Source organism: Cnephaeus nilssonii (assembly GCF_951640355.1).
Source record: "Cnephaeus nilssonii genome assembly, chromosome: X".
NCBI lineage: Eukaryota > Metazoa > Chordata > Mammalia > Chiroptera > Vespertilionidae > Cnephaeus > Cnephaeus nilssonii.
Window position 1 is genome coordinate 116074728 of NC_137071.1, and position 21239 is coordinate 116095966.

The following is a 21239-nucleotide window of genomic DNA, read 5'->3' on the forward strand; positions in this document are numbered from 1 at the left end:
GGAGCACGCGGCCATGGTGGCCTCTGAGGCGGTGGTGGCAGTGGGCGGGGCGGGGCGGGGCGTGGCGGGTGGTGTGCATGGCCGCGGCGGCCTTGGAGGCGGCAGCCTTGGAGGCGGTGGCAGGCAGTGTGTGCGGTGGCAACTGCGCACGGCCGCAGCAGTGGCGGTGGGCAGGGCACGCAGCGGAGGCAGCGGGTGGGGAGTGGCGGGCGGAGAGTGGCGGGCAGTGTGCGAGGCCGTGGCGGCCTCGGAGGTGGTGGTGGCTGCGGGCGGGGTGTGGCGGGGCACGCAGCAGCAGCAGCGCATGCACGGCGGGTCGGGGTGCTCAGAGGCGGCGGCAGCGCGTGGCCACAGAGGCAACCACGTCAGCGGGCGTGGAGGGTCGGGAGTGCAGGGCGAAGCTTGCAGGGGCAGCGGCTGTGTCCCCCGTGCGGCCTCAGAGGTGGCCACGGGCTGGGGTGGGTGGGACGCGCCCCTCCCGTTCCTCCCACCCCTCCCGCCACAGCGGGAGAGGTGGGGGGGGGGGGCGGGAGAGGCCCGCCAGAAGTCTTCCAGGAATATTCCTATTACGGGTCCCTAGTATATATATAAAAAGCCAGCAACCAGAACACCATAACTGGAAAGACGGGTCACTATGACACCCACTGTGGCCAGGGAACTGGCCCAATGGGGTGACAGGGCTGACTGGCCAACCTCCTGCAGTCCCTCCCCCACCCGACCCTGCCCCTGATGGGCCCCCACCACCCCGATTGGCCCATGGCCCCTCCCCCCAGCCAGCTCCGCCCCCGATCGGCCCCTCCCTCCCATGGCCCCACCCCCAGCCAACTCCCATGACCCCTCCCCCAGCCACTGACCCCCTATTGACCCCACCACCCCATTCGGGGGGCGGGGCCTGCTGACCAATCACTTGCGGCCCCTCCCCCCAGCTGGCTGGCCAACCTCTGACCATCTCCTCCTCCCGACAGGCACGGCCCTGATTCGCCCCGATTGGGGCTGGGCCAGCCGGACCCCACCCGTGCACGAATTCGTGCACTGGGCCTCTAGTCCTATATAATAAAAGAGTAATATGTAAACTAGCCATCACTCCACGACAAAAATGGCAGCGCCCATAGCAGACGCTGGAGGCATCGCCCCGGCAACGGGAGCCCAGCATCTGCTCCTTGGCCTCGGGGGGATCTCTGGCCAGAGGACTGGGAGCAGGATGCTGAGCTCGCGTCGCCAGCAGCGGCACAAGCTCAGTGTCAGCGCCACAGCTGTGCTGCGGGAGAGAAGGGGCCTGTGGGGCCACGCGCCCAGCGTCCCCGGCCGGCCGTGCAGCGGGAGTGAAGGGGCCTCTGGGGCCACGCACCCAGCGTCCCCGCCCTGGCCGGCTGTGCGGCAGGAGTGAAGGGGCCTGTGGAGTCGCGCGCCCAGCGTCTCCGCCCCGGCCCGCCGTGCAGCGGGAGTGAAGGGGCCTCTGGGGCCACGCGCCCAGCGTCCCCGCCCTGGCCAGCTGTGCGGCAGGAGTGAAGGGGCCTGTGGAGTCGCGCGCCCAGCATCCGCGCCCCGGCCGGCTGTGCGGCAGGAGGGAAAGGGCCTCTGGGGCCACAAGACCAGAGTTCGGGAGCCCAGAGTCTGCGTCCCGGCCTGCCTTTTGGAGGGAGGGAAGGGGCCTGTGGGGTCCGGAGCTCAGCGTCCGCGCGGCAGGGGAGGAACCAGAAAAACGGATCTTTCCAGTTCCTGATGCTGACAGAGCCCTATGGATGCCTGGGTCCTCCACCTGCAGCCCCAAGTCGCAGCCCAGCAGCCCCAGTCGCAGACTGGAAGCCCCCTGCCAGCAGTCCAGACGGGACCAGCATGGCGCCACGGCGGGGGGGGGGGGGGGGGGGCGGGGGGCGGATGTCAGCGGGCACACTACAGACATCAAATCACTGCCACCAAGGCCACCCCCACACACACACTCGCAAGTAGTATGGTCCAAGGGGGTGACTCCTAAGGCAAGGCTCCCATGGCAGCTGATGCTCACCATGTCAGGTGAGAAAGCCAGACCTGAAAGCCCAAGCCCCTGAGTACCCGAGCTGCAGGGTGTCGTGGGCCCGGGCCCTGAGGAGGCCCCAGGACAAGCATCTTCCCAGAGGCTGTGCGGAAGGAGGGGAGGAACCTCTAGCTAGAGGCCGGGGTGAGGGATGCTGGCGTCTTTTTTTTTTTTTTTAATATATTTTATTGATTTTCCACAGAGAGGAAGGGAGAGAGATAGAGAGCTAGAAACATCGATGAGAGAGAAACATCGACCAGCTGCCTCCTGCACACCCCCCACCGGGGATGTGCCCGCAACTAATGTACATGCCCTTGACCGGAATCGAACCTGGGACCTTTCAGTCCGCAGACCGACGCTCTATCCACTGAGCCAAACCGGTTTCGGCGATGCTGGCGTCTTTACAGGCCAAGACCGGGCTGAGGGACACCCCCCCCAACCCCATGCATGAATTTTGTGCACTGGGCCTCTAGTAATGTTATAAAAAAAGAATTATTTTTAATTGTTTTAACCCTCATCCAAGGACGTGGTTAGAGGAAGGGGAAGGGGGGGGGGGTCAGGAAGAGAAACATTGATCAGTTGCCTTCTCTATGTGCCTCAACCCGGAATAGAACATGCAACGCAGGTATGTACCCTGACTGGGAATCAAACTGGCAACCTCAACCAACTGAGCCACTCCAGCAGAGCAAAAAAATTTTTTTTTATATTTTCAGAGTGATAAAGCCCAACTGACAATGTTACCTGAGGGCTGAGATTATATAATCTAGTTTGCCAGTGTGTATATATCCCCATCTCTGTAGGCACTTTTCAGTACCAGTTTGTTTGTTTGTTTAATCCTCACCCAAGGATATGTATACTGATTTTGGGGAGAGAGAAACAGTGTGAACATCAATGTGAGAGAGAAACATTGATCAGTGGCCTCTTGCGCCAACCACGGATTGAACCCACAACCTAGGTATGTGACCTAACCAGGAACTGAAACCGCAACCTTTTGATTTACAGGATGAAGTTTGAACCAACTGGACCACACAGCCAGGGCCAGCAATAGCTTGTTACATTTTTTTCATTGACACTTTTTTTAGAGAGGGAGGGAGGGAGAGAGAGAGAAACATCAATGAGAAAAACATCATAGATTGGCTGCCTACTGGGGATCAAGCCTGCAACCCAGGCTTAAAAAAAACTGCATTAATCTACACTAATAAAAGAGAAAGATGCAAATTGATCATACCTCCGAGATGCCCACCAGCCAATCAGGAGTGAGTATGCAAGTTAACCCAACAAAGATGACGGGTTAACTTGCATATGCAGGCATGGAGCGAAGACTGAAGTCTGAAGAGGCTTGGCTTCTCTGCTGCGGCCAGAGTGAAGGCCTGGGTCCTGGGTGCCGGAGGAAAACCGGTGCCGGCAGCCAGGGGAAGGAAGGCCTATTGCACAAATCTTCGTGCAATGGGCCTCTAGTTTCATATAATAAATCAAATCCTCAAGAAATAAACTTTTTGTCTGCCAATCACTCAAATTCCTTCATCTGGTCAGAAATGTGGTTCTCGCCCTAGCTCATTTGGCTCAGTGGATAGAGCATCAGCCTGCAAACAGAAGGGTCCCAGTTTTGATTCCGGTCAAGGGCATATGCCTGGATTGTGGGCTCAATCCCCAGTAAGGGCCATGCAGGAGGCAGCTGATCAATGATTCTCTCATCATTGATGTTTCTATCTCTCGCTTCCTCTCCCTTCCTCTCTGAAATCAATAAAAATATTTTTTAAAAAAAGAAATGCGGTTCTCTACACCCCTCCCAACTTCATGATGGCTTTAATGAACTAAATAAATAAGACGTTTAAAAAATTGAATAGACCTACTTAATGACCTCTATTGTTTATAAAATAGTGACACCAACAAAACCTAGCTAGGGTGGAAAAATCACAAATTCCTCAATGAAATATTAAAATACCCAAGCATGAAAATAAAACTCAAAGATGGGGGGGAATGGGAGACATCTGGCCCATGGGCCATATAAGGCCTGCAAAATCATTTGGTCTGGCCCTGCCAAGGCATTAGGGGTGAGTTAATTAAATGTTCGACCAAATATAGCAGGCTAATTTTTAAGTTGATAATTTTTTGTGGCCCGTGAATGATGTTAAAAATATCCAAATGGGCCCTAGCTGGTTTGGCTCAGTGGATAGAGGGTCGACCTGCGGAGTGAAGGGTCCCAGGTTTGATTCCAGTCAAGAGCACACTCCCAGATTGCAGGCTCAATCCCCAATGGGGGGCATGCAGGAGGCAACGGATCAATGATTCTCTCTCATCATTGATGTTTCTATCCCTCTCCCTTCCTCTCTGAAATATATATATATATATATATATATATATATATATATATATATATATATATAATCTCCAAATGGCCCTTGGTAGAGAAAAAGTTTCCCACCCCTGGTAGGAAATTTTTATTAAATGACACACCAATCTCTGGAAGACTTAACTCTCAAATTATATTACCAAATTAGTTTTAACTTCAGATAAGTCTATAAACTGGACCTTTTTCTTTCTTTTCTAATATGACTTCTCCCTAGTCACAAAATTATTTTTCAGCTTTCTTCTCAGAATAAACTTTCCACATAAGATTCCCTATGAAATATTATAAAATTCACATTTCTTTCTAAAATAAATGGTAAAGGACTCTGAATAATATGTAAGGAAAAGAAACCCCAATGTAATCAGTAAAATTATTCTGTAATTTTCTCTTTTATCTAGGCAAACCTCAGAGAAGTTGCTTTTTAACATCAAGACAGAATTGCTGAAGTCTTAACAATCACTTGAAAAAAGTCTACCGGCTCTTTAAAACAACGCTGTATCTTGTCTTTTACTATCAAACCTACACCTACAAAAACTCCTCCAAAAGAGTAAAAGTAAACAAACTTTCAGAATATGGCAGTTTACAGAAATATAAATCACTTTCATACCCAAAGAAATCTCTGTAAGGGTTTCAAATCCCTTCCTACCACTTACTAATTGCGCAAGTTACTTGACCTCCCTATACTTTTGGTTTCCTCTTCTGAAAAAGTGAGTATTAATTAGGGTCATCATAATCCTAGTTTCTCTGAGAGAATCCTAGTTTATATTTATACTATTATCCTAGCATACCATCAGGCTAGTGCCCCCTTTCACTCTTAAAAATATCCTGGTTTGAACAATAAATCACATGTCATCTTACCTCATAAGGTTATGAAGATTAGGTGAGCTAATACACCTATGACATTTCTAACATGTCTGGGATATGGTCAGTTACTGTTAGCTATTGTTAATGTTACAGTCATTGTCAAAGCCTTTTTATAAAAAAAGTTTTTTGCATAATGAACAGAGCTCCTACAATATTCCTTTTTACAAATAAAATTATGCATTTAACTTCCCACATTCAATTCTTTAAAACAACTAAATAGCACTAACTAGTTGACATCAAGACTAACCAATTTATCCCACAGAGATGGCAATATTACCAATTGCATTCACATTTTATCATACATAAGTTTTAGTTGAGGCTATATTAGGGTTACTGACAGGAAATTAACTGTGGAAAGTAAAACTCTGATTAGTGCCAAACCAAGTCTCTGAATATTCTAGCAGTCTTTCTCAACCAGTGTTCCTCATATTAACTATTGGATCAGAAAATGATTTGAGGGACAATTTCCTGAATTCTCCCAACAATGGTACATAACTGCTATCTTTCTAGATGGCACAGGAGAAACTATTACATACAATGGATGCCTTGGGGCATAATTCTGTAGTAGAACACCAAGGTCTTGGTATTCTTGGAGTACAAAGGGGGAAATATGGATGAAAAGACTCAATATTAAAGAGTGTGGATAGAAGACTGCATCACCTGGAAAAATTACTTCCTACAAAATGAAGCTTAAGGAAATGATTAACAAAAAATATATAAATTTTACTCATGGCTATGAAAAGCACTGATATATTGAATTTTACTTCATCTCCACTAAATTATCTTAGGCCAGATATCCAACATCTAGCATTCCTTCAGGTAAGAAAAATTCTAGTTATAGTTTATGAAACACAATAAGGAAAAGGGAAAAGCAGAGAAAACTGAGGTCAAGATTCTGATCACTAATGAATTTAATAATCCAAGGCATCAATATTACCTATTATCTCAGACAAAAGTGAACAACAAAGTTTAATAAAGTGAATAGATGAACTAGAATACAAAGTATAAACAGAGAAGATACTAACACTTAAAATATTTTTAAAGCACCATTAAGTAACCAAAAAAAAATCCCACTACAGAACCAATCAGAGTAGTGAATTATAAAAAGATCACCTAAATTTTTATTTCAAATCCAACCACTCAGTAAACAAACTGAATGATTGGGGAACTATTCTCAGACACACTCAGCCTCCATTCACTATAGAGCATAAATGACAGAAAAAAACAGTGAAACTATTCTATCTACCATTGTATGTCCAAAAAAAAATACAATTCAACATATTATCCCACAAACTTTTGTATAATGAGCATACTCAGAAACAAAGCTCCGACTTATTTCAACTATTAGTATAAAACACAATTTAGACCTTTCACCAGGCTGCAACTCATCTAACCCTGTGTAAAAATCTGCATTTATCTTGACCTATACATGAAAAAAAAATCTTCGTTTTCTACATTAAAATGATACATGCTTTCTGGTTAGAGATAACCCAAGACTTAAACCAGTTAAGGGAAATTACTGAGCTTAACAAAAAAGGCCAAACTTGTGTGTGAATTCTAGCTGACAATCATTATCATGAGACAAGCCATTTATCTTGAGTGCCTCAGCTTCCCCATCTGTAAAATAATAACCACCTATCCTGCAAGGTAGCTGAGATTAAACAACACATTAAAACACATAGTTATTGGCATTTAAAAGGAACTCAAATGGCAACTAGACTAAGACTTTCTTAGAATATCTCAGGATGCAACAATTTATAGGTTAAATCCCATTACAACAAAGGTTACCCATGCAAAGTGTAAACAGGAATGTTGACTTTAGCAACATTCAACAGAATTTAAACTATTTTTCAAAGAAAGTTTACCTTTTAGTTGTACATTAGATTATATGCTTATAGAAATCTCTCTAGTTTGCCTCATCAAGCCTAGTCATGTATTTTCCAATTAAAATAATAAAAAAGAACAGACCATTGACATTATTCACCCTCCCTTCCTTTGGGGGAGAAGAGTTTAAAACAATTCAATAATCTCTTGACTAGACTAACCATATTTTAAAACTTTTTGTTTTCTTCTGGCTACTATCAAATATGGAACTATAGCAAGCATATGCTAAAAACACAATACAGGCAGCTGCTAAAAAGTTGTGTGTTTTTTTCATGCACATATACAAAAATTAAGACTCTACCAAGCAACACCACTTACACTTATGATAAATTTGGTTAAAAGTAAATGCAAAGCAAGCAACTCAAGAGACTGGGGGAAAAAATCAAACTGACAATTTTGTTTTCTCACATATCTTTGCCAAATAGAACATGCAATAACCACAGCTCAAGATATCCAGAGATACAGAAAATTATTATACCAGGACAACACTGGACCACAAATTAAAAGTTCAAACTATATATCAAAAATAGATTATAAGAGAGAAATGTAAAGAACTTTTAAAATAACCTGTTATCTTTCAAGTTTTTTCTTTACTCTCCAATGATTAATCACTTTTCCTACATACTGATACCCATAGCTAAATGGAATTTATCCCTTTCCTTTGCTATGCTCCCCAAGTCCCAAAATAAGTATACTATAATGCTCCACTGTACTGGAAACTGTTATGTCCAATTCTCTGAATAATCGACTAACAGAGATTTCAAAGTGCTAATACAAGTCCAGAGTATTTTTTAAAAACATGAGATGCAAAAAAAAAATAACATTAAAGATAGTTATCCCACCGAGGCCGGTTTGGCTCAGTGGATAGAGCGTCGGTCTGCGGACTGAAGGGTCCCAGGTTCGATTCCGGTCAAGGGCATGTACATTGGTTGCGGGCACATCCCCAGTGGGGGGTGTGCAGGAGGCAGCTGGTCGATGTTTCTCTCTCATCGATGTTTCTAGCTCTCTATCCCTCTCCCTTCCTCTCTGTAAAAAATCAATAAAATATTTTTTTAAAAAAAGATAGTTATCCCAATGAGACATACGACAATCATTGTGTCCATTTAATGTAAAATTTAAGCTCAAAAGTTAACTTGCAGCATCAAAAACTGAAGTCTTCCATTTATTATAAAGAACCCAATGGTTGAGCATCGACCCATGAACCAAGAGGTCCCTGGTTTGATTAGGATTCAGTGTCAGGGCACATGCCTGGCTTGATTCCCGGTAGGGGGCATGAAGGAGGCAGTAGATTGGTGTTTCTCTCAATGTTTCTCTTCTCATCACGTTTCTATCTCTCTGTCCCTCTCCTCTCCCTCTCTCTAAAATCAATAAAAACATTTAAAAACCAGTAACTAAAATGAGAAAATTGTTTTAAAAAATAACCCAAAGCAAAAAAGAATAAGCTATTCACTGTTTACTCCCTTCCCACACATGACTGTGGGTGGCATCAGTTAAACATGCAGAATACTAAGCATTACTAAACTGTCCAATGCAAGTATTTTCACATCTAACCCTATATTCCCAAAGGATAATCTGAGCCTGAGCCGGTTCCCCACCCAACCACACCAATTTTAATTCATGGGTCCTCAGGCGACCAATCAAAGTCAATAAGGTCGAAAAAGAAAACAATGAAAAAGGAATGTAGAATTGAATTTAATTAAAATCTTAAGTGTTTGAGCTTTTAAAAAAATCCTAACTAAATAGACTTCAAAGTTACCAAACTCATAATTTGTTGGTTTAGTAGTTTAGCTGTTGCCTCACCACAATAAAATAAATCTAAAGCCACAATCCTCATCATCTACTTAAGATTATTTGCATACAAGAATTCAAAATATGCAATTTGTCTTAACATCCTTCTAAAGCTAAAATGTTGAATATGAAATATACAAACAGATTAATATTAACAGTTATAAAATGTCTGTGCCCAGAAAAGGGTAGAATTGTTTTTGTAAGGATTAGGAAACACACCTTACCAAACATGAAATTAAATATCCATTATTTTGGATTCCCTGTAGAACTTTGACATATGTTCAAAAATACATCTCGTGGGGGGAGGAGTCACTGACACTGACCACCACAAAATTGCAGAAAATAAGGCACTTACCTTCAAAGAATTTAGGAGTAATTCACAGATATACTAATTGAGACAGAGTTTTAACTGCATTGCACTTTTATCTTATAGTTGATGGGTAACGGTCAGAATTTTTGTAATAGAAAACATTACAATACTTTACATATCAACTTTAAACTATTTATAGCACCAGATCCTTGGGGAGGGGGGTATAACACACTTTATATGTATACATTTTCATATCAGTTTTTTTTTTAAAAAAAAAAAAAGAACATACCCTACACCCACTGCCAATTTCTGATACCTTAGAATGCTATAGTTATTTCACTGTGGGAAAGAATGGCTAATAAGTACATTTATTTTCCAATCCTTTTCTCTACCCACTCATTAAACACCAAATACTGAAACTGAATTCGATGGCTATGGATCTTCCTACCAGGAATGCTCCCTAGGGCACCCGAACCCCTTCTACTGTCACTAATTCCAACTGCCAAAGCCCCTCCTATTAATAGTAAATCCTTTCATACTGACTCACTGTAACTCCAACTTAATGAAATAGACACCAAGCAAAATTTACATTTTCTAATGGAATTTTCCTATTTTCAGACGATTAAAAAAACAAAAGTAGAGCACATTCTCAACTAAGTTACAAACAATTCAAGTTCAACCAATTTATAAGAGTTTATGTTGCTCATTCTATACTGGTTCAATTTAAATATATTTTTGAAAGTTGGTATATTAGGCATTGTACAATTACTTATACACAAGGCCAAGTTTTCTATGCAAATAATTTGATATGTAAATATAAATTTAAGCTGTTACCCCAAAATTGCAAGACAATTTGAAAAATTTTCTTTAAACTTGCTTAATTATGGAAATTTAAGTACACACAAAGCTAGAGAGAACGGTACAATGAGCTCTCCTGTACTCACCCATCCAGCTACAATCATCAACTCAAGGCCACTTTTGTTTGATCTGTTACCTTCCACTGCTTCCTCCCCCAATTTTTATCTTTAGAAAATAATTAAAAGGAAGACACTGTGCTCAGTAAGTACACTGAGTACAGCAAGAAGACAAAATTTTAACAGAGTAACTGTAAAGCCACCCTACACAATTCCTTGTTAGGTGGTAAATTTAAAAGAATTCCGTTAAAAAACAAAGAAATAGCCATCTTTAAGAATTTTAATGTCGTCCATAAGATCCAAAGGACATATTTAAAATTATACCTAATACGATAAATAGGAACATGTGATGAAAATGAACTTAAACGTGTGTAATCAGCTTGCATTCATATAGCACATTGGCTCAAAATGAAAAGAAAAAAAACAGGCTATTTAACATCATGTCATAAAATTACAATTCAACCACTTGAAAAACCGCTGAACACTTATGCCCTTCTGATCCCTAATTATAGATAGATATCAATGCAGAAAGAAAACCAGGCATTTTAACATTAGTTGAAAATGTTCAAAATTAACACCACCGTTCATTGGAAAATATATGAAAGCAAGTCTAAACTACCTGAATTGTATGTCATCAAACAGAAATGTATCCACTTTCCAGGACTGGGTTGTTATTTCTTTTTTTTAATAAGTTCACATATACCCTTAAACGAAACGCGCTAGGCTACAGAGAGAATTAGGAGACCGCCTCCTGCTTTTGCTCCTAACCAATACGCAGAGAGAGAAGGTTGGCAGGAAAGTGCTGCGAGGACAGTAACAAACACCAGCAGCTCCCGAGCAGGCCCAGCTAGAGCCAGGAATGACGCACTTCGGTAACCCGACTCTTTCTCCCCTCCACCCCCGCCCCCAGCAGCGGTGCTGACACCGCCAACAGCCCGGAGTAGGAAAAAAAGACAACAGAAAAAAAGGCAGAGGGTTCGACTGCACCAGGTTTCATCAAGAAACCTCGATTATTCCTCTTTCGACACTAACCACTAGGACTAAACAGGAAAAGAAGCTTGTGCTTAAGCAAGTCCCATCATGGTGGTTTAAGAGTCACTAAATTAAGCTGATAATGAGTCCAATCCACAGAGACAAATACAGGGTGTGGCTGCTGTGAAATACGGCGGTCCGTGGGAGAAAAGGGGTATGGAATTTACACTCCAGTATGAGGGGGAAGATGAGGCTACACGGGAGCGGGGGGGGAGGGGGGGGCGGCCCGCGCATTTTAAGGAACCATTTCAAACCGGCAAGCTTTTCGTTTACTTTAACCTAATCCTACAGATCAAAAGTTTCTAATAGATATATCACGTAAACTGTAAATAACCATTTAATCAAACACCATGGCCCTCAAAAAACTACATCTAAGAGAAAGGAAGGGGGGGTAGGCAACATAAAACATTTCTAGGCCACGGAGAAAGTCACAAACCGGATGAAACTAATGCAATATTAAAAATTAAAGCTGAACACTGCAGCACGAAAAAACACACACGATAAAACCCATTACAGTCCGGGATTAAAAATAAAATGACATATACACCAACGGGGAGGGAAAACTAAATGTCGAAAGTACACCAGCTTACTGAGAAGAGAAAAAAACTAAAGGCAAAACAAGACATTCTCGCGACACACAAAAACCATAAGGGCAGAAATCAACAATACGTTTACGAATCTAGGCCAGAAGAAAATGGGAACGGGGCTCAAAGTTTTTGCGGAACTACTTGATGCTGTTTCCCACACCTTCTCTCTCCCATGGCCCATCCGACCCTTTTCGTCCCTACAATCGCCGTCCACAGATCACCGGGTACGGGAAAGAAGGAAAAAGAAAGTCAACCCCTAGCCAGAATAAAAGTGTGGAGGGAAAAAGCAGAAGCTGCCTACCTGGGGCAAGGATCAGCTCGGTTCGTGTCTTGAGAAAGACAGCGCGGGTGGGGGTGGGAACGAAAAGCAGCACTAAAACTAAAACAAAAGTGGCGCCAAAACCCCCCAACAAACAGCCTTCCACTCCCGCCCTTCCCCCCTCCTCCCATGCCAGCCAGGCAGGGCCCCCTTCGGGGCAAGGACTGCACGAGGGGGCCAACGCCGCCAGACCCCAACCTATTTATAAAATTGTTGCCCGAAGAAAACTGACCGAAGTCGGGCCTCGGAAGGGATGGAGAGATCGATGCCAATCGCTTTCCCCAGCAGTTTCCCCACCACGCGCTGGAGATGATGGGGCGGGGGAGAAGCCGAGGGGCCCGTCACATGAATGTTGTTCCCTCTCTAGGAAGGGAGGAAGAGAGGGAGGGAGAGGAGGGAGGGAGGAAAGGAAGGAGGGGAAGGGAGAAGGGAGGGGGCACGAGGGAGGGGTGTGATCAGAGTAGATTTTCCCTCGCCTCCCTCGGTCCGAGGCCCAAATATACACAACTGAGCCTCCTCTCCTCCCCTCCCCCCAGGTTCCCAGCACCACCATTTTGCTCTCTTCCTTCCCCTCACCACGATACCGCGCTCTCCCCCACCCACTCGCAGCCTCCCCGGCTAGCCTCCCCGACTAGGCTCGCACCCCACCCCACCCCACCTCCAGTTTTGGCTCTCTCAGCCTTAAGAGCCTGCCGGAGAAAAGGCACCTAAATCTAATGCTACACAGAGAAACGGAGCCTCCATCTTGCGCTGCTCCACGTTCTCCATTTTGGGCCACCCATTGGGGGGGGGGGGTCTCCGTAGAGGCCCCGAGGGAGAGTGGGGCGAGGGAAGGAAGAGAAAATCTTCAGCGAGGGTAGTCGAAAAGAAGAGTCCTGCGGTAGAAAGCCACTCTAGGAGTAGGAGGTAGGGAGGAAGGAGGCTGGAAGTTCCTTGGTAGTGTGGAGGTAGGGACTTGGAGGGGAACAAGGGAGAAAGAAGGGCTGGAGGTTACGCGGGGCCGAACAGGAGTCCCCGCGGCCTGGACTTGGCCAGCCACTCCACCACGGGCCCCGCTGGGGGCCAAGGAAGAAGAGGAGAAATTAAATGGCAACGAGGCGCCCAATCGCTTTCCCTCCCAACTCCTCTCCCGCGCCCTATTTCAACCATACACACCTCACGGTGGGCCCCGCGCCCTCCGAGTGCCCCTCCAAACTTCTAGAAGCTTCGCCTCCGCCATTTTATAACTTACCTCCCCCCTCAGCGTACACAGAGGCAGCAACGAGACTGTTCGCCTCCCCCACTCCTTCCTTCTTTCTCAGGCCGGGGGCTTCTTCACCCCTGGGCTGGTACAAGATATTTTCCCCTTCCTCTTCTTTACACCCTCGAATTCTACTCAGGGACGGAAGCTCCCGCGGTTCTAGAACGGTGGGGGGTTTTGAAAGTGGCGGTCGGATCCGGCGGGGTTTTTTTTTTTTCTTTTTTTTTTTTTCTTTCTCTTTTTTTTTTTTTTCTTTTTTTTTTTCTTTTTTTTTTTTTGGTGGCGCTTCGGGATTGTTTGGGGTGTTCGCTCTTCGGCGACTTGGAGGCGAATGGAACGCGCAGGCGCCATCTGTCGGCCAGGAACCCGCGCGCGGCTCCCGTTGGGAGGGAGCGGCATCTAGCGGCAGCGCGCCGGCACTGCAGGGCCGGGCTCCGGCCCGCCCACCTCTCGTCCTCCTCCCCGTCGCCAGCCAATCGCGGCCGCCTGCCTCGGGTGCAGCGTCTGGAAACCGCCTCCAAAGGAGGCCCCCGCAGGGGCGCGCCGCCGAGTGGGGTAAACAAGGTGCCGTGCCCGCGCCTGACTTACTCATTCGTTTGGCAGCGCTTCCGCCGCGGACCCAATGGGGCCGCATTTCCTATTTCTTTATTGGGAGGGTCGACGGGAGAGCGGTCGGAATGTCCGGCGGAGCCTTGGGCCGTGGGAAATCCCAAAAGCTAGCTGGGAACTCGTCCCCCGGGTCCCTTTGCCCCCCTCCCCTCCGCGCAGCCCGAGGTAGTAGCTCTGTCGGGCATCACCCTGCGACGTCCCCTCCTCTGACACGCCCCAGCGAGGGGCCATGGCCCTAGTTTCTGAACCCTGTCTTCACCGTGGCCCCAATTCCTTCCCACCGAAAGAACTCAACTTGCCTAACTCTGGCACCTGACCCTAAGTGATTTAGGGGTTTTGCTTTTTGAGTTTTTGTTTTGTGTGCTTTTTGTTTCAGGTGTGGAAAGAAAGCGAGCTAATTCTTTGCCAGGAAGACCTAGCACTGGGGGTAATTTTTTTTTCTTTACAACTCACTATTCCCGTCTACCAGAAAACTTGGTCTTTCTCCCGGGTTTGGAAGACCAAGGAACTGGGCTACTAGGCTAGGCCGGGCGCCCGACCAATTTATTCTAGACTTTTGGGGCGGTGAGGTGGGGGGATGGGACAGAGCAAAATGTAGGGAACGTGAAATTTGGGTAAAAGAAATCATGAGGGACCTACAAGGTCTTCCCCACTTCCCCCGCTTGTCCAGTGTCTTCCTGTAAATGTGGGCGGGGGTGGCCTCGCGACTTAATTTTCGTTTCTTCCTATCCTGCCTCCTCACCCCTCCCCCAAGATGTTTGAAGTGTGAAAAGACCCCTTCCGCTCCTTCGACCCCGATTAACTTGGGTCTTTTTCACCCTTTGTATGTATTTGTTTGTTTCAATTTAGTTTCTTGGTCCTTTGACTGCCCAGCGCTCTCTGCTTGGGGGAGATGAACTCGAGCAGGGCCTGTCCCCTCCGAAGCGCTTTTACTAGGACGGGAAGAAGTGACCCTATTACAGTGTCTCCATTGCTGTTACAGAAGTTCCCAGATTCATACAGTCATTGTTTGGTTAGTTCTTCGTTTCTTTTTTTAAATTTTTGGTTAAATATTTCTTTAATATTAAAATACTTTTCAATTAAAAGAAAAGGAATAAATGTATTTATTAACAACTTTTCCAAATGAGAAATAATGCAAGCCTCGTGTAAATCGTGCAGATTTCACCCGATAGTAGTCTAAAGCATTCCTAGTGCAATATAATGATTATTTTCAGTCCTCAAATTATATTCCTTCCACACCAGTGTCTTAGTTTCTCTCCCATCCTGTGTGCTAACTGTATTTTTCCCTGCAACTTTGAAGAGTTATGGTATATTTAATCAACTGAACAATAAAAGTTAAACAGAAACATCTAAATATAAATAACAATAAATAAAATCAGAGACATTTTTACTTAACTCTAAAGCTTTGGGCAGTGCAATACTGCCCAAATAAATGCAAAATAAATTTTCATTTCTTTTATAGACCCTCTTTGGTAGGATGTTATACAGTTTTTAATAGATTCAAGTTACAGAATGATGCAGCTACAACATTGAATAGAGAGTAGTGGAAAATTTACAGTTATATAAGTTAATGCAAAATTCCACTTAAAGTAATAGAAAAATTGGGCTCTGTACCAAATCATTTTACATTAATTTAGTTCAATTGTGCCAATTTAATATCAATTGATATTAAATGATTTCCTGTTTTAGTAATAGCTGAAAACTACTGATTTTCTGCTCTAAACATCATATTTATAGTACATGGTGCAGTTTTTCATCTATTTTATAAATTTACATTCTTGGCTGCTTATGTAGCAGCTGAGACTTCAAACAACTTTATACTTTGAACAAAATGGACAAGTTCCTCTGGTTAGTAAACTTTCATTTTGCAAAAAATACCACTGAAGAACAATAATAACTAATTGGTATAACATCAGAAAAAATTGTATAGCAGATTTATTCTCATATTAAAGAATGTTTCACAGTAGCCCCTCTTTTTTCCCTAGAGCTCATTCAAAAAATATTTATTGAACCTTTAATATGTGCAGATCGCACTGCTATATGCTCCAGTCTTATCCTAAGAAGTTGAATTTATTTCATAGGGTATTGAAAGACCAGAGTGCACCCTAATAATTTGAGGACAAAGTGAGAAAATGCCATCAAATGAAATATGTAACTGATATAAATAAGTTATAATCTTAATTATTTGTAGCATGTCCTTCATGAAATGATATTGTCATGGCAGAAGCTTTTGGTGCCTAGTAAATACTGAAAGAGGAAAGTTGAATAGTTAGAACATTTGATACTGTGTAAGGGGCAAGACACTATTTAATGCAAAAATATTCTGGTCACTAGTGTAGCAGAGATAATCCCTAGCCTTACCATAGTCTGAAAAAAGCATCCCACAATTCTGTTTGCTCTGACTCCTTACAAATAGAGCAACCTTCTGATTATAAATTAGGTTTTCCAGATAGTCTCCTACTCTACACAGCATACATATATATTTTGTATTTTCTGACACCATTCTTAACATGACATAAAATCCAGAAGCCTAAACATGGATACATTTGAGTTCACAGAAATTTTATATCAAAATACCATAAACAAAGTCAAAAGATAAACTATAAGCTGTGAGAAAATATTTGTTACATAAATGAAAAAGGCTAATTTCCTTAATATGTGAAGAACTGTCACAAATCAATAAGATAAACATACTCTAATAGAAAAATGGACAAATGATGTAATCAGCTAACATATTGGACAAGAAATGCAGATGGCTAATAAATATATAATACAGTGCTCAACTTCATTCAGTAAGACATACAAATTAAATTCCATTTCTACAAGGTTGGCAGAAGTTTAAAATTTTAATAATACTCAATGTTGATAAAGAACTAAGGATTCTCACCCTGGCCAGTTTGGCTTAGTGGCTAGAGCGTCAGCCTGTGGACTAAAGGGTCCCGGGTTCAATTCCGGTCTGGGTTATGTTCCAGGGTTGCAGGCTCAATCCCCAGTGAGGGGCATGCAGGAGGCAGCCAATCAATGATTCTCTCTCATCATTGATGTTTCTATCTCTCTCCCTTCCTCTCTGAAATCAATAGAGATATATTTATAAAAAAAAAAGAACTAAGGATTCTCATATACCATTAGTGGGAGTGTAAACTGTTAAAAATAAATCTCAACATGTAAAATTAACCCAGCATTTTCATTTCTATTATACAGATATGCTGGTGCAAGTTACACAAAGATATATATTTTCATAATAGTTTTGTAATAAAGAGAAACAATAGAAAAGGCATCATCATAACCAGGGGACTGGTTAAAGAAATTATGGTACATTCATACAATGGAGTTCTATGCCCACCATTAAAACAAGTATATCTTTGCCCTGGCTGGTTTGGTTCAGTGGTTAGAGCGTTGGCACATACCTGGGTTGCGGGTTTGTTCTGTGCCCCCCATTAGGGTAAGTGCCAGAGACACCTAGTTGATGTGTCTCTCTCACATCATGGATGTTTCTCTCACTCTCTCTCCCCCTCCCTCCTTTTCCCCTCTCTCTGAAAAGCAATGGGAAAAAATATCCTCAGGTGAGGATTAACAAAACAATAAAAACAAGTATATCTTTATTTACTGACTAGAGGCCCAGTGCATGAAATTTGTGCACAGGCAGGAGGGGGGGTGTCCCTCAGCCCAGCCTGCACCCTCTCCAATCTGGGACCCCTCGAGGGATGTCCGACTGCCTGTTTAGGGCAGTCCGACATCCCTCTCACAATCCAGGACTGCTGGCTCCCAACTACTCGCCTGCCTGCCTGCCTGATTGCTCTTAACCACTTCTGCCTGCCAGCCTGATCACCCCCTAACCACTCCCATGCCAGCCTGATTGATGCCTAACTGCTCTCCTGCCGGCCCGATTGCCCCCAACTGCCCTCTCCTGCTGGCCTGGTCACCCCTAACTGCCCTGTTCTGGGCTGCAAACATTGCACAGCTCCTCCGTTGCCTGGAGGCAGGATGCCTTAGGACAGAGGGAGGTAGAGTAGATCACTGAACAATGAATGGGTTGGTTGGAGTTTAGAGGGAGGTTGCGGTTCAAGCTCCGGCCAAGCATGCCCAGGCGTTGCACCTGTGCCCTGAGTTTCTTGGAAACGGCTGAAATAACTTTTGTAACCTTTGGGTTGTCATTATAACTGTCCTAACTCCCTCTTGTGGATTCTGAGTATAAATTTGCTATAACACCTGTGGTCTGCACTGCAGTTCAGCCTTTACCGCGGTGAAGTGCTGCAACTGTAGTTGCTGGCCAGCTTAATAAAGGCTCATAAATTTTGATCTCTGTCTCTGGTGATCGTCTCTTGCGGGTTGCCCCATAACATGCCCTCCCCTGCAGGCATGGTCCCACCCAACTGCCCTCCCCTGCCGGCCTGGTCATCCCTAACTGCCCTCCCCTGCTGGTCTGGTCACCCAACTGCCCTCCCCTGCAGGCCTGGTCCCCCCCCAACTGCCCTCCCCTGCTGGTCTGGTCACCCCCAACTGCCCTACCCTGCAGGCCTGGTCACCCACAACTGCCCTCCCCTGTGGCAGCCATCTTGTGTCCACATGGGAGCGGCCATCTTGTGTGTTGGAGTGATGGTCAATTTGCATATTGCCTCTTTATTATATAGGATATGCAAATAGTTCTAAGAGATGTTAAGTAAAAAATATCCAGTTGCAAATATCTTGTACAGTATGATCCTATTTGTAAATATATATTTACATATGCATATATGTACTTTCATATGCATAAAACATTATTGAATAATATATAGGAAACATAACAATGGTTGCTTCTCAGGACAGAGTTGGTGCAAGGTTCCAGGGCTTATAATTTTGCTTTTCAGTTTATATATTGCTACATTATGTTAATTATTTCACAGTGAGCATGTAATTTTTACATAAATTACTTATGTAATTTTTAAGGTCTTATACTGGTTACTCTGGGAAATAATTTGGCACTTTCTTATAAAGTTAAACATACTTATAAAGTTAAACATACTTACCATATGACTCAGCAATCCTATTCCTGAGCATTTATCCTAGATAATTGAAAACACAAATGCTCACAGTAGATTTACTTATCATAGCCCAAAATAGGAAACAACCCAAATGTCCATCAACTGGTAAATGGTTAAACAAACTGGGGTACATTCATACAATGGAATACTACTCAGCAATAAAAAGGAACTACTGATATATGGGACAACTTGGATGGACCTCAGGGGCATTATGCTTAGCAGAAAAGCCAATCTCAAAGAGTTACACACTGTGTGATTCCACTATATAATAGGCTCAAAATGATAAAATTATAATGATGGAGAACAAGTCAGTGGTTGGCAAGGATTAAGGTTGGGAAAGGGTGTAACTATTAAAGAGTAATGAGAGGGGTAGAACAGTTGTGTTTCCTAATTGTGGAGGTGTTTACTTAAATCTACACATGTGATAAAATAGAACTACACACACACATTACAGACACAGGAGTACATGAAAAAATGGTGAAATCCAAATGAAGTCTGTACTTGAATTAATAGTATTATATCAATGTCACTATCCTAGGCTTGTCAAGTACTATGGTTATGTAAGCTATTATCATTGGGGAAAGCTGTGTGAATGAGTACACGGGAATTCTCTGTATTTTTGTTTGCAATTTCTTGTGAGTCCTAACTATTTCAAAATAAAAGTTGTAATAAAAATTGTAATGCTATTAATAAAAGAAAAAAATCTCTGGTTAGTAGAAAAGTAATTACTCCACTGTAAATTAACAAATTGAATTTCTAGTTTACAAATCAGCTTTTTGCTAACTTGGGTATAATGAAAATTTCCGGGATCCTTATCATTAACCCAGTATGAACTTATTCAATTAAGAGCCTGATACTTCAATACACAGGAGTAGACCATGGACCTGTGGTGTCAACAGGAAATAGACATACCAATAAGCCTGTCTAAAACAAATAGCTGGTACCTTTCTGAGACCTCTCAGATACCATATTACAAAATTTGCTGATTTTTTTACTCTGAATAACAAACAATATTTCCAGTATGAGTTAATGGAACTGAAAAAACATATATACACTGAGTGGCCAGATTATTATGATCTCTGAACACATACTAATCTGGCCACTCAGTGTATATCCTATATAATAAAAGGCTAATATGCAAATTGTCCCCTTGACCAGGAGTTCGACCAGCAGGCAGGCCGGCCAACCACCCTTGTCCCCTTCCCCTGGCCAGGCTGGCCGGAGCCCACCCATGCACGAATTCATGCACCGAGCCTCTAATACACACACACACACACACACACACACACACACACACACACTGAGTGGCCAGATTATTATGCGTTCAGAGATCATAATAATCTGGCCACTCAGTGTATATCTGAACTACAGTAATAGTCCTATGAGCAGTTTCTTTTGCATTCAACCCAATACCGATTAGAATACTACCTTCTTTACTTATGCTTACTTACTTGTCACTTTCCTACTCCCTTACTGACTCTTAACTCACATACTATCTAATTGGCTCAGTTGGCCTACAGCAGCTATTTTCAACCTTTTTCATCTTATAGCACATATAAACTAATTACTAAAATTCTGCGGCACGCCAAAAAATATATTTTTTGCTGATCTGACAAAAACATAGGTATAATTTTGATCCATTCACACTGGATAGCTATTGTTGTGTTGGCTGTTGTTGTCATTTTTATATTTGCCAATCTCAGGGACAAGAGGTCAGTGCCCCTGACTAAATAGTCAGGTATTGCATGTTTTTAAAATTCTTGTGGCATACCAGTTGAAAATCATTGACCAAAACCAATTCTCCTCAAACTTGACTGTGCTTAAGGCTGACTTAGGGATCTTGCTAAAATGAAAATTCTGATTCAGTAAGTCTGAGTTTAGGGTGGGACCTGAGATTCTGCATTTCTAACAAACTCCCAGGTCATGCCTAGCCTACATTGCTGTTATTCTGAAGTCCACTCATTGAGTGTGAGGGCCTGAGGGACAAAGTACAAACTCTGTAGGGTAGCTTTCAGTGCCTTCTACAGTCTTATCCAAATCTCACCACTCATAACTGTGAATTCTGCTGGGGCAATGTCTGTATAGGTCACTGTTGTATCCCCAGTGCTTAGAATAGAGCCTAAAACAGGATGGGTACTCCAAAAATATTTATTCAATGATTAAAGGAATGAATGAATAAACTAAACTTCTCCCTGATCATATACCATACATTCTAAGCAAACTAAATTACTTCCCAATTTTGTAGTACTTCCCCACCTTTGCACATTTGCTCACACTATTTTCTCTCCTTTTTCAAGCTTTGCCCCA

General features: G+C 43.5%; 1 protein-coding gene across 10 annotated transcripts in view; it reads right to left on the reverse strand.

Moving 5' to 3' along the window:
- Nucleotides 1–13605, reverse strand: part of STAG2 (STAG2 cohesin complex component) — a 157290-nt gene extending 143685 nt beyond the window's left edge. For 2 of the 10 annotated variants that reach the window (XM_079765723.1, XM_079765718.1), the window contains exon 1: nucleotides 13294–13605. Coding sequence is in view for 2 of the 10 variants with exons in the window: in XM_079765713.1 (XP_079621839.1) it covers nucleotides 12295–12615 (321 nt within the window). In the remaining 8 variants the exon portion in view is untranslated. The other 8 variants (XM_079765714.1, XM_079765717.1, XM_079765719.1 and 5 more) reach the window with 7 other exon arrangements.
- Nucleotides 13606–21239: the final 7634 nt, after the last annotated feature.